The sequence below is a fragment of the Poecilia reticulata genome, linkage group LG5 (assembly GCF_000633615.1).
Source record: "Poecilia reticulata strain Guanapo linkage group LG5, Guppy_female_1.0+MT, whole genome shotgun sequence".
In the NCBI taxonomy this organism is placed as follows: Eukaryota; Metazoa; Chordata; class Actinopteri; order Cyprinodontiformes; family Poeciliidae; genus Poecilia; species Poecilia reticulata.
In genome coordinates, this window is record NC_024335.1 from 29,130,860 (window position 1) to 29,145,297 (window position 14,438).

A 14,438-nucleotide genomic window follows, 5' to 3' on the forward strand; every position below is an offset into this window, starting at 1 on the left:
GACCTTTACTGAATGTCTTCCCCCTTCTCTCATTACCCACCTTCCTGTCAATTAACTATCAAATAAAGACCACTAGAGCCAAAAAAATAAAAATAAAAATCACTTCTGCAATGTGAATACACCAAAGTCATATACCAATGCCTGTTCTTAAAACCTATTGTATACATTTCATAATTGAAATATGTGAAAAGTTTTGAGATTTTTTTCCCCTCTACCTGCCTTGCAGGATCATGGGGAGGTTGATGCCTGTCTCCAGGGGTCAAAGGTTGAGAGTTGGACACCTTGGACAGCTCAGGAGTTCAGACCTTAACATTTTCTTTAAGAGTTTTGAATCTGCTAAAACAGCTGACATGTTGATGCAGGGGTTTGAAAATCATTTATAAAAAATGTTTTCAGCTGTAAAAAAAATAAAAAAATCTTTGGCAGCGGTTTCTAAAAGGCATTCTGGGTAAATAAGTCAAATAAGAGCTTGCACAATTTGAGGACAATTTGAGGAAATGCTAATACAGAAATTTTAATCATGAGCCTACTTAAAAAGAAAAAACCTGAATAGCTGTGGACACAACAAATTGGTCAGTCAATTTGTTCATTTGCCATTCATTAACCAAAGGTTAGCTTATGTTTAAGCTAACTTAAACATTACATCAGTTAACAAAATATGTTCTGTGGATGTCAAACGCAAACTTACATTTCACTCAGTAATTAATGTTTAATATTAAATCAATCTTTTCAAGCAGTATGTAGCAAAACAAACTGGCTGTTTTTCTCAGATCAACACAGCAAACAGGAAGGGGTTAAACAATCATAATGTTTCCAATCAGCTTCAAGTTAAAGATTAAATGCCCAAATAAAACACTAACCTCAAACAAAACATCACATACTGGTAATCAAAGCTATGGCAGTTCTACTATACATTGAATCAGAATGTACAATCAGTGACAAACTGGCAACATTATAGGGTGTGAAAACATGAGGCCATATGTTGAACACAGGTTTGTGGTATAGATGTCAATCAGGCATTTTTAATCAGAAAACCAGATGAGCGCTACACCTTTTCAAAATACTTGGTAAATAAATATAATTTTATACAATTAAAAAGTACAGCCATAATATTGAGCTGTGTAGGTTTAATAAAAGCACTTGTGTAATGTCCCAGCTTCTCTTTAAAAACACGCTTTATTCTAACTGGATGTGACCTTTTAGTTTTCCTTCCACAACAGCAGCAATGCCCGAGTCCAGTCCCCAAAGCTAACATGTTAACATGTTAGCACTTTAAACCAGCAAGAGCAACTCAAAGGTAAATGTGAGTTAGCTGGTCTTCTGTGGTCATGATTAAACAGAGACTGTTGTAACCATGGTGACATAGGATCGTGGCTGAAAAATGGGAAATATTAGCTAAAGACAATAAAATCTCTGCTTGGTCTATTATCTAAACAGCTTGCAGTAGCATGGCTTTCTAATTAAGCTCAATGTTAAGTATGTATTAAGAAGGTTGTGATAGAAGTATCTGTGTTATTCTTTTAACACAGATTTCAGTTTTTCCCTTGATAAGCTGCTGACTACACAGTACTTTTTGGTACAAAACGTAATAATTGCAATGGGTTTCTACGCAGCAAAGCGCTGTTCCTTTAAGAGCCAGAAGGGTGTAAGAGGCTGTGACTGAAGACCTGAAATGGATGAGGACTGAACTCCCATGAAAGCATTTAGTCAGTATTACTGAAATGACATTTACAAAACATTTCATTTCACATAAAAAAAAAAAAATTGCATTTCTATGACAACTTAAGTTTTATGGAATAATAGAAAATTGATACTTTGGGGTTCTGGACAGAGCAACATTACAAAGTACATGCCTGCCTAATGGTATGAACATAAACTGCCGTTATGATCCAACTGTATTATTTCATAGTCATTTCCTGCACTTAAAAAAAATACTTAAAACTTCGTTATTTCACATGAACACTAAAATAAACAGACTGAAGTTGGTAAAACGAGATGCATGTTGACGTAAAAAGCAGCTTTAAGAATCACATTTATATTCCAGAGTTGAATTGTGGCAGGATTTGCTTTCAAAGATTGATGAAGATAAGAAAATGTTATGACACGGTGCTGTAACACTGCCGGCCAGTAAGAAAGGCCAGATATTTTCATTTTTTATGGCTCTTCATCATTCACAAACTTCCGGCTCTATAAATGTCCACCAGAGAGTAACGGGACCAAACTTCACTGGAACATCGGCTGATGCACAACAATTGCAAATGTTTCCTGTGTCGAGCTGATATATTGGTCTACTTCTGACGTAGAACTCAATAGGAGCACAAGACATTTTTGGAAATGAGTAACTTAGCTTATACCTGAACCTGAGTTTCAGTTGGTCACGTTTAGTGTAAAGACAACGCTGCGTTGTGTTCACTGCTGCAGCGTAATGGAACACCAGGTGATTGTGCAAGAGGTACGGGAGTGAGGGAAGCAGATGGACGTGAACACAGACATGTTGTGGCTCTCCGAAATGAAGGTTGCAGTGGTGGGTTGTTGGTGGCTCTTGGCAGTGACTAATCCAGAGTTTCATCATGTAGTCGGTGCTTTAAAAAAAATTGCTAGTCTGTGTGCCGCCACTCCCCGTTGTGCCCAGAGTACCGGGAGTCCTACGAGTCGTCCGGGTGTTCTAATGGATGCTGCTGATGATGTGGTTGTGCAGCAGCTCCCGTTCGTGGTTGTACAGGTTTGGGTTTGGCTCGTCGTCCTGAAGCAGAGCATTTTTTCTGATCTCGTCCAGAGAGTAGTCCTGCAGCAGGCTGCCGTTTTCAAAAACAGTCACTAGGAGGTCCTGAAGAGCACAGTGCACATGTTATCCACACTCACAAGAGCACTACGTTTCCAGTCTAACAGGAAAAGAAGTGACCGCACGCACGCACGCACGCACGCACGCCACTTCAGAACTCTTAAAGATTCTGGATTCTAGAGAATGGATCTAGCCATGTGGTGTTAACATAAATCACATGAAGCCACCTGACAATCACTCCAGTGGGATTGTCAGCAAATGACCAATCAGCGGTCATGCCCCTTACCTGGAGGAACTGAACCTCTGACAGCATTGTTGGATTTTATCATTACAATGATAAAATCATTGTAACTGCAACGCAGCCAGAGAGGTTTGAAGTACAGTAATGTGAAAAAAATGGATAAATGTTGTCAACCTAGAGCTTTTAGAGGGTGCAATAAAGTTTATTCCATTTCCAAAACCTAAATGAAGTCTCAAAAAATTTTTTTGCAATTAAGATGCCTGACTTCCCTTTAACAGGAAGAATCCTGCAGCAGATCCAGGGGGTTTGTGAAGACAGAACCAACACAAAAAAATTGCCAAAAATTAAACAACATAAAAGTCCAGCCGGTCCAGGAGTGGTTTCAATTTTAAAGAAAAAGCAAAGAGTTGATTATAGATGTGTCTCAATCTATGAGAGAAACGTAGCTAAACAGATTAGCGCTGAGCCAGCAGGAATGTCTAAGCAATTAAAATCTGGCAAACATAAGAGTTAGTTGCATATATAGCAGCTTAAATTGCAGGGCCTAGGAAAGAGAGACACACATCATCTGGGAGCAAAAGCTCAGTGGTCTGAGTAAGATCAGATCACTGATTTTTAAGAGTTCAGGTGAGGTTTTTATTTCACCATGTAAAGAAGCAGCATTGCTCTATAAAAAGAATATCTGGAGATCATTCCATTAGGAATGATTTAATAAAGCTTAATTAACTTTATTAAATCAGGGTTGCATCTGACATCAAAGTCGGTTGCCGTGGGTGATCTGAAAGTGTCACATCATGCATTTGTGATTAGCTTATCAACAAAACCTTTCAGATTGTGAAATCAAATTACATGCAGGAATTCCTGCAAATCCAAGTGCTTGATGCAATCAACTGGGCTTCCTTAGAAAAACAACTTTTTGACCTGAATTACTGTAACTAACATTGCATTAACTTGTACAGTAAAGTTCAATGTTATTTTTAACACTGGGTTTAAAGTTACCTTTTAATATTACCAGCATTTTTTCTTCTGATTGGCGGTAACAATAATATTGTGGAGTGGCCCAGAATCTGTGGATGGAGCTAAATTGATGGGACATGGCAAGCAGGTACGAATCTCATCACCAAACCATCAAAGCACCAGGGAAAAGATACAAAACAATCTTAACAATAAAAAAAATAATAATGGCTGAATGCCAATGAAGATGTTTCCCACTCACTAAGAAAGGGTTAAATTATAATTTTTTTACACATGCCATTAATTTGAAGTTGTTCAATATTTAAGGGTATGAATTGGACCCGTTTGTATTTTAACATGTCTTGAGATTACTTTTTCAACAAGTCAACAACTATTCTATCTTATTTGGCCAAGCTATGAATGAGGTAAACAAAATATTTTAGCAAAACAATCATTTAAATTGTTAGCAATTTAAAAAACAAACAATAGAAAAAAAACAGGAAGTTAGATTGTAATTGCTATTTTATGTTTAGTCAAGTGACTTAATACATGATTAGAAAAACAAAAGTTGTGAAAGACCTCCTCGGGTTTGCCTGCTCCTCTCTCTATCGTCTCGAGGAAGCCGTCCGAGTTTCTCCTCAGCGATAATCGGCCCCGCTTCGACCCCTTGGACGGGTCGGTCACTGGCTGCTTGCACACATCCATCTGCAACACACACAAGATCATAGAGCAGGATGTCAGCCTGCAGTGGGGCAGAGGGAAACTGAGACTTGTTTACTGCGCCACATTATTACATTATTTAAAAAAAAAAAAGAGTTACCTCTGCATTTTGTAATAATCAGAGCAAAATGTAACAGCGCAATTACATATGCAGCAGAAAGCATTGAAGAATACGTTTAAGGATTTTATTACATTCTGTGTCGATTGCTATAAAATGTGGCATTGCTGATGTTTTACTACATTCTGAAGCTTAGTTTTACTACCTTATTACATGTTGCGGCGTTATGACATAATGCGGCGCTACACACCATCATACGCCGGCTACAACAGACCCATGCTCATCTGGACAAAGCAGGCACCACTGTGCTGCCTGCTTTGTCCAGCCTGACTTAAATGAGTCAGGTTGCATTTAACACAATTCACCCTGACTGCTGTCAGAGGCTCCAGAGCAGTGGACAACCTGACAAACAGACCTGAAAAGTCGTGTTTCTGACCACGTGGGTCAGTAGCACCGAACCGGGCTGTACTCTTAGCTTTCCTTTTCACTCAGTGCCCTTCAGACCTCCAGCATAAGTCAGAGTCCGGTCGCGTCTGCAGAAATACTCAGATGACTCTGCAGCTGTCGGGTTCATCAGAGCTGGACAAGAAGGAAAAGGTCAACCGCGGTTTCCATCATGGGAAAGGAAGTGGAGGGGGAGCAGAAATACTTGGTTGTTGGACTAGAAAGCAGTCAGGGCTAGAGGGGCAGCACTGAAGCTACATATGAGACTTGAGCTTCATGGAAGCTCAAGTCCTTGAGTGATCCCAGTAAGATACTGCATATCTTCTGTAAGTCTGTTGGAGAGAGAGCAATCTCTTCTGTCACCTGCTACTGGAGAAGCAGTATGAGAGCCAGCAACACAGAAAAGCTAAACAAGCTGATATAAAAGCCTGGCTCTGTTCTGAAGACTGCTCCGGACCCGCTTCAGGTAATCATGCTGATGACAAAAAATTGCTTCATAAAATGAACATCATAATTCACAATCCTGAGAGTTCATGACTTTTTCAGATCCACTGTAATAAAAACCGGTAAAGTCAGTCTTTCAAAAAAGCAAAATGGTTAAAAAAAGCAGCGATGAGGACATGAATGGAGTGAAGCTCTTGCATTGGGATTGAGAGCAATACACCCAGCAGCCTAAGTATGTTTTCACACCAGATAGTTCGGTAGACTCGGTTCGATTGGATCAAGATCGCAACATTTGTTACATTTTGAGCTGCTGCGGTTCTCTGTGTCTAATGATCCAGATCCATTAAAAAAATGTATTCCCTCCCTTTGCCTGTGGGGGCAAACTACTCAAGGAAACAACACTAAAACCTCCGAAGAAGACACAGAGCACAACTTCCTTCTTCACAAAATATCAACAAAAATGGAGAGGCGTCAGATTTTAGTGGTTGGAGAATTTCTCTTCTGTCTTTAATAAAAGACCAAGAGCCACTTCTTCCACTAGTGCTAGATTCACACGTTTGTTTTAGTTGTATTTACCCAGAATGCCCTGCACTGTAATCCACTTCCTGCTTTTGAAGCGGTCTCCAGTTCAAATGCACATTGGCGTTCACATGAGCATTCAAACCGCACCAGAATTCACTTGACCTAGGTCAACCGAACCCGGATCTGAAAAATCTGGGTTCAATCAATCAATCAATCTTTATTCCAGACCAAAAAGGTCCATAAAAAAGGTAAAAACAAAATAAGAGAAAAATAATAAAACCCGGGTTCAGTTGACCCGGGTTTGTAGGAGGACCAGAGTTCACTTTTTTTGATTCGGGTCAAAGTTTGGTTACACATTCACATCTCTCCAAACAAACCGGACTTTCTAGGCAAATGGACTAAAGAATAATTAAGGAATACTAAACATGGCTGAACCCAAAGAATCTCTAACTAGACCTCCTGCACTTTTTACATTTTGATTCTATTTAACAATCTGATGATACCTGTACACACTTGAGATACAAAAACTCTGAAAAAGAACTGCTTCAATGGGATACAATACAATTGATCTAAAAGATTATTTTGCAGTTGCAGCTATTTTAATGGCTGTGTTTAAAACTCTTTCCTAGCATGATGTTTTACATGGCAATGGTATTGCAGGTGGCAGGAGAGAATCAAAACATTGGTAACACTTTATTTGAAGTGGGGTGAATAAGACTGTCATGACACTTTCATAAACATGACATAACACCTGTCATGAACATGAATAAGCCTTCATGAATATTTATGACTGTGTCATAAGGCATCATTCGGTAAATTATGACACTTTTAATACAAAGTTGACATTATCCAAAATGTCTTTGTTATGACAACTTGACATTAACCAAGAAATCATTACGGTTTAAACTTTACCTTTAATAACATAAAGTTACCTAATTTTTAAAGTGCAATCAGTAATACTTTTATAACAAATTTATATCAGTAATGGTTTCTTGGTTAATGTCAAGTTGTCATAAAGACATTTTGAATAATGTCAACTTTGTATTAAAAGTGTCATAATTTACCAAATGACGCTTTATGACAAACAGTCATAAATATTCATGAAGGCTTATTCATGTTCATGACAGGTGTTTATGACAGTGTCATGTCAGTCTTATTCATCCCCCTTCAAATAAAGTGTTACCAAAAATTGTAATGCGTGCTCTGAAATCTAGAATGGTTGAGTGTCTGGCCTAAGCTGTAGCACTTACCCCTTTGCCATTGGTCTCTACATAGCTGCACTTGAAGGCACAGCTAAGTGTATCTCTGTTCAGCTTCTGAAGCAAGGAGCTGCCACAGCCAAAAAGCACATTCTCAGCACTCCACCCTTCATCACTCAGCTTAGCAAGAATCTATAGAAATCAGAGGCAGAATAAAAAATAAGGTCAAAACCAAAATTACAGACAAAAATTTTGTCTGAAGCTAAAGGCACATTTCTGATGCTAAGCTCGTCATTGTTCACAATTACTTCCGTTTGCTGATTGGCCCCATTGAAATTCAACCAGAGAAATTGAGCTCAATGGGAGAAATCCCAAACGGAGATGTGAAGGGAGATGGGAATTGAATGGAATTTCACAGGAAGGTGATGACCAGGCTATGGATGATGGGGTACAAAGAAGGACTAGGGTCACTGGAGAAAACCTCAGAATTATTTTTATAATTCTGAGGTTAAAGTTTATTCAAGTCAGTTTGTTTACATAGTGCCAATTCACATCAAATATCATCTCGGTGCACACGGATGCGCCCAAAAGACCCCTTAACCTCACCTTGAAGTAGTTTGTGTTTTGAAGCTTGTGTTTTATAACAATAAAAAAAGTATTTACAGGCTTTGCCAACAGTGGAAATGTTGTCTTACTTTTAACAAACGTATTTCTTGAACAGGACAATCGGAGTACTTTTCAGAACAAGCAGCTTCCAACTGCGCCTTCCATTTCAGTTTTAGCGATTCCTCACATCTTTGTTGTCAATTTGAGAGTAGGATACCTTGAAACGGCACAGTTCTTCAGTTATGCAGGTATTAAGTAACCTTTCCAATCTTCAGATTTTTCTTACCTGATCTACTGAGCTGAGGTCAATGCCATCCCCTTGGATGATCCGCAGGTAAGATGGAAGAACCTTATATCCCATCGAGTTCAGACTGTAGCCAAAACACTCTCCTAAAATCTTGATGACCTAAAGGTAAAATCCTTGTTAGGGCACTTTTAGAGGAAATGTGTCATATGGAAAGTCAACTAGAGCAGATTTAAATAAGCCATCATCTAGTGATGGACATGCTTTGGTAATGTAGTTACAGTCTGAATCTACTGTAACATGACTTTCAGACACTAACCTTTAGATTCTGTCATTTTTTATAGAAAACTACTGTGCAACAATTTCTCCAAAAAATATTTCTGCAGTCCCATATCAAGTAATCAGCAACTGATCCAGTTAAAGGTCAACATCTAAAGTTAACAGATATTCATATAACACAAATAGTTCTCCTGGAACCACTCAGATTAATTTGGAGAAATTCTTTGCAAAGGCTTCAGACAGATATTGTGTCTTTTGAAAAATTTTATATACATATCTAATTTCAGATTTCTTGGTGGCATTTTGATTGATAACGAAAATAAATACAAGTCATATGCTGAACTGAGAACGCCATATTAGTCAAGATGCAGTTCGGCGCTTTCCCTAAACACCATCTGGCTTAAGCAGCTGGAGATTGAACTCTGTACTGTGCTGAGCTACTGCAGTCCCAAACGTATTAGGATCAGGAATGATGGTGCAATCAACACTGCTGCATATTGGTTAATACTCAAGCAGTGTGGCAATCTTACAGTTTTACTGTAGCTGAAGGTTTTTGCATGCATCAACAAATTATGTGAAGCCAAATATGTGCCGACAAGTACCAAGAAGGCTCAGCAGGGCCATCTTGAAGTCCAGACCCAATGAAAACAGATGGTGTCTAATTAAGTCAAAGAATAACAGAGGAATGTTGGACGCCCACTTGAGCCCCAAAAATACAATCAAGTCAAAAACGTTGTTTTTTTATTATTTAAAATTAAAATGAAGTCAGACACTTGATCTCTCTCTTTTTTTTTTTTTTTTTACCTCAATTAGAGTCTCTGCTGGGTCTCCAGAATCGGGCCTGATCACCAGACAGGAGTCCTCACTGCGCTCCATCACCCGTTCCTTTAGCTTATCTCCCCAGATGTGTTTGCAGGCATTGAAGATGTCGTAGCTGTCACTGACCACCGACACTGGTCCCGACAGAAACTGGTCCAGGATCCTCTCAAATGCCTCCTTCTCCTTGTTCTTCCCCCAGGATATGATCGTACTACACAGGACGCAAAAAGGAAGGAAGTGATGAACTACGTCATAGGGGGGCAGAAACAGAAGTGACGTTTACGCCTGAAAGGGAAACTGTGTTAAAGCTTTAACACACTGATTGGAAACCAGTATTGAGGACCTTCTCTCTTCTTGATGCACGTCATTTCTGAACTGCTTATTCCACTTGTTTAGATCACCTGTGTTCAGCCGCTGGAATGGAGAAGCCAGCCATTGGACAGCCGTAATACCGCTGAGCCATCAATACTCCGGCTATCGTGTCTGTACCGCAGAAATTAACCAGGTGAGCGGCTCCACCCAATGCTGCAGACTACAAATTAAAAATACAATTAAAAATATGAAACAGAAAAAAATTATCTACATGTTTATTTAGAAAGTTTATCTGCAAACAAACTTCAGCCATCGCCATAGACACTTCAGTAAGATTACTATGAACGACAGGTGGCTTTATCCATGTTTTAATACTGTTACATACACACACACACACACACATTCAAAAGGTTTAATTTTGCCACTTATAGCTAGGTGTGAAAATAATAGTGTTCAAATGAAAAAGTGGGAAAAGTTTAAAATCATTAACATTTCGTTTCCACATGGAAACAAAACATTATGCACGTTTCCCCGTCTCAGATCAGATTATTGCCTGGAACTCCAAAAATATTCCCAAAGGTTTTAATGCAAAAACAATGACAAAGAAGCAAAGTTTGTCATGTTCACAAAAAGTTAATTTTACTCTATAATCCTGGCAAAATGATCACAAATAGTGACTTCTTTTCAGTTTTACATACAAATTTTGTCCAGGTTTAGAAACATTTTCTATTAATGATGTTTGTCAAACTCTATTTTAACTTAAGTAATAATAACAACAAGAATAATTTTGATATCCTTTATTATTATTACTCCTGTGTCATACTTTCTAAATAAAGATTTCTTGAAGAATAAAACAGAAAAAAATAATATAGCACCAACATATGAGACACACATAGTGAAGAGAGGCAGTGAGAGCCTCCTGACCTCCTGGGATGAGACTCCTCTGTAGCCGAAGTCATGCAGCTTCAGCTCCAGGCCCTCCAGACTCCCTGAAGTAGCTTTCAGGTGTTTGGCCAGAATCTTCTTAAACTCTCTGGATATGGTAGCTACTGTGATGGGATACCACATCTGCACCAGCATGGTCTATGGCCAAAAAGAAGCAGATAAAAAAACAAAAGCAACAAGGATGAAGGAGAGCCTCAAAAGCTTTTAAATGAGCAATCAGCCTTTAATTCTGAATGCAAAAGGCTCTGCAAGAGAAACACTTAGACATGACGATAAGTTGAAGCGGTGATGTTCAAGACATCAAGTCCAAATGCACGTCGAACACTGTAATGAATAAATTAGGGCGGACATTTAAAACGATTCCTAAAGGTAAGATCTGCTAGTTGTTCTCAGAGTTCAACCTGATTACCTCTTCTTGATTTGAAGTACTGCTGTAGCCTGGTCATGGCCTTCCTGACGGATTCCGCTAAAATAAGATCTCGCTTCCAGCACAGTCTGGGCTTTCTCCCCTTCACCCCGATTCCTTCCGGTAGATTTTCTACCAGGCCAATCGGCAAACAGAAGAAGATGTAATCTATGATGTTGATTTTCTGCTGCTTTATAATTGTAGCCTGTCTGTAGCGGAGGAAGTGAAGGAAGCCGTTCAGTCAATGTTGGTCCCACTACTACATATTGAATTAACATGAACGGCGGCCTCGTGTGGCTCAGCTCTTCTCTGTTCGCAGTGGAGGATGGTTGATTACAGTGCAGGCAATTTCCCGTAAGAATCATAGCAGAGAACTGGTGCATTAAGTACGTCACAGGCAAACGCTAGCAACTGAGTAATGACCTCAACACGGTCCATGTCTCCAGGAAGACAACATTTCTTGATAGCAGAGAGCCCAGACCCTCTGTATGAAGCAAAGTGTTGTACGAGGGGCTGGCTTTTACTGGCCACAGTTCCACCATTAGCTGACATGACGTAAAGATCACATTACAATAAAATCAATTCCCAGTTCTGGGCATTACGGCGAGATTGCATCAATAGGTTTTTCAAAATTGTGAATTTGACTATTCTAAATAACAAAAAACATTTTTTAGAACAAAAACTCTGCGTTTTTGTGTGGAAGCCTGAAATTATTTCCTTGTTATTCTTAATCCTACAATCTGAATTATTATAAAATCAGATGCCAAATATTCCAGTACAAGTCACAACTGAGTAAAAGCACAATTCAAATTCAAATGTTGGAACTCCTATTAAGTCAAGATTCGTCAGAGTTACTGTAGATGCTGATGGCAGGAAGGATCTCCTGTAGCAGTCTGTATAACTGTGAATGTGAGGAAGCCTCCGACTGAAGACTCTGTTTTTCTATGACAGTCATGAAGAGCATAAGGGCTGTCCAGAATGTTCATGATTTTATGGAAAATCCTTCTTTACATCATCATCTCCAACAGAACCAGCGTTCCTTATCTAGAATCATTCACCTCAGAGACTTTTATACCAAATAGCGCCTCTCAGAGTCAGAATCAAGGTACTGCTTTTTGCTTGTCTTTCCGGGGGTCTCTCTGGACACACAGGGGTATTTAAAGTTTCAATCTGTGAGAGAAGGTTTTGCTACTCTGTATTGTTAATTTGACATATTTCAACAAAAACACTTCAAATTACTTTTTTCAAATTTACCTCAATGTAGTTGGTGAGCCAGTAGAAATCCTGATCTGTATTTTCCACAGTAAATAAAACGTTGCCTCTTGGTATGATCTTCCCCTCTGGAACCGCTTTGATGCGAATAGGAAGGCGACCATTGTGTTTCTGACACAGGAAAAAAAAAAATTATTTTTACATTTTTCACATTGTTAAGTGATTGAAATACAGGTGTAGGTGAACCCGTCTCTGAATACCTCTAGGACTTTTCTCCAGCCCTCTTCATCAAACACAGCCTGTTTGAAATGCATCTGGTAGAATAGCTTGGCCTCCTGAATCTTGTCCTCGGTCACAACCGGGCCTGTAAACAACACCAAGTGTTAGGAAAGCTACCAAACCCCTATGAGCAGATCAAAATCATTTCTACACTATTAACAGTTTCTATGGGCAATTAAAAAAACAATTTCTCATGGGAGAACAGCTTGGAGTAATTGTTTGCTGTTTTAGTCTCATTTCTGTTCTCATGTCTTTACCAAGATTTTCTGGTGAAAGGAGGAGACATACTGTCAGGCAGAGGAAAGATGTGAGTGTTCATATTTGATTTTTTTCCCTCAGAGAATTCATGAGTTGAGGCAAAATAACAAATTTTGCTGGATAATACATTGTCCCAGACATTATCGTGATAAACAATAATGTTTTGAGACCATTTTCAAGTAATCTGATGGCACAGGAATGCAAGAACGCATTTTCAAAGATAGACCAGTGAACATTTAACACTCAAACTGGAAGACATTTTAAATATCCAAAATAAATAAATTTAAAAAACAACAAATAAAATGAATTATGAAGACTCTGGAAGCAAAACTGTCCTTCAAAAACAGGAGCTAGTAGAGACCACAGCACCAGACAGAAGACCAGTTTTGGTATAAAGAGAAAGAAAATAGAAAAACGATAAATCATGTTAATGAGAAATATTAAGCTGGTTTTAATTTAACATGCGATTAATTGATTTATTGTTTATTGCGACAGATCTATTAGCAAGCTTACTTTCTGGCCCTGATCTGTTTTTCGAATATTTTTTTTCTAACAATTAAAAAAACTATAACACTCATGGATTATTAAAAGTGCATGTTAAGAAATGAAGCACAGTAGCTGTGTGTGGGTGGGTGAGGGTAGGTGGTGTGTGTGTGTGTGTGTGTGTATGAAGGGGTGGGGGTGGTAATACTCCTTTTGGATTAGTCTCTAAGGCTTTAAGACATGCCGCAAATGTTTGGAACGTTCTCCGATTTTGAAGGGATTTAATTTTGTTCCCAGGGTTGACAACAAACGACTGCAGAGCCCAATCTTTTCACCACAAAGGCAAAAAGGTATTGACCAAATTATTTTAAAATTTGGACTTGGCATAAACTTCTAATCAGTTATAAAGTGCAACCTTTGATTATAGTTTTAAAACTGGAAATCATGACATTTTTTTTCTTGCACAGGAAGGCTTTCTCCTACACCCAGAGATTGAACAAGATGCTGCTTAACACTGTTACAGCAGTCTGGATCAACAGATGTGATTTATAGTTTTGTTTAGTTCAGGGAAATAATGCCATCAGGGAAAGCATACCTTAAGGAATCACTGCCAGTGTTTGGAGAGGGGCTTTGTTGAGTAAGGAGGTAAAACGTTTCTGATTTGAAGAAGGTTCTCCTCAGCCTCGTTTCAATGAACCCAATTTAAACACATTGATGGACCAAATTTTGTGTTAACTTTAACTATAATAGAGTTTAATCTCAAACTTCTGCTTCAAGACCAGAAGACTTAGAAGATTTATTCCTTCAAATTGAGGGTTTTAAACTTGTTGTCAGAATATTTTACAATGTTTATGTTCCATGGCGATGTTAAGGTCGATGGACATTTTGAAGGTTGTCGTTTCTAAGGAATTTGGATACAAACAACCCCCTGGGGAAGGATGTAGGTGGAAAGCCACAGAGTTCAGACTGTTTCTGGCTTACACACCACTGGGACAAAGACCCAACCCCGTCCAAAACTATTAAAAAGAAAAAAAAGGGGTCAGGGTGGGAGTTGTTTGTTCTTTATTGGTGCTTTTTTGTGTGTCCATGTTCATGACATCTTAATCAGTTCTGGCATTTCAATTCAAATGTCTCTTTAAATAACCTTTTTTTAGTTATTCCAAATGTGTGGATACACATGTATTTTTCCTAAGCATTGGATGTTTTAAAATGCCATTTTTCTTGATTAAAA

The 14,438-nt window shown here is 38.6% G+C and overlaps 1 protein-coding gene and 1 long non-coding RNA gene across 3 annotated transcripts in view; one reads left to right on the plus strand and one right to left on the minus strand.

The window, feature by feature from the left end:
• Positions 1-548: 548 nt before the first annotated feature.
• nampt2 (nicotinamide phosphoribosyltransferase 2) overlaps positions 549-14,438 on the minus strand; it is a 17,287-nt gene continuing 3,397 nt past the window's right edge. Inside the window, exons 1-10 of one of the 2 annotated variants that reach the window (XM_008410347.2) lie at positions 13,803-14,286; positions 12,448-12,551; positions 12,230-12,358; positions 10,549-10,707; positions 9,714-9,844; positions 9,298-9,523; positions 8,257-8,376; positions 7,416-7,556; positions 4,557-4,682; positions 549-2,827 (exon numbers count right to left, since the gene is read on the minus strand). In XM_008410347.2, the coding sequence (XP_008408569.1) occupies positions 2,666-2,827; positions 4,557-4,682; positions 7,416-7,556; positions 8,257-8,376; positions 9,298-9,523; positions 9,714-9,844; positions 10,549-10,707; positions 12,230-12,358; positions 12,448-12,501 (1,248 nt within the window). In that variant the 5' untranslated portion in view covers positions 12,502-12,551; positions 13,803-14,286 and the 3' untranslated portion in view covers positions 549-2,665. Of the gene's footprint in view, positions 2,828-4,556; positions 4,683-7,415; positions 7,557-8,256; positions 8,377-9,297; positions 9,524-9,713; positions 9,845-10,548; positions 10,708-12,229; positions 12,359-12,447; positions 12,552-13,802; positions 14,287-14,438 lie in introns of those variants that run through there. The other variant, XM_008410345.2, reaches the window with a different exon arrangement.
• LOC103465471 (uncharacterized) lies at positions 12,720-13,792 on the plus strand. Its single transcript, XR_001776650.1, has 3 exons — positions 12,720-12,773; positions 13,505-13,557; positions 13,675-13,792. It is a non-coding gene; the product is annotated as an uncharacterized LOC103465471 (long non-coding RNA).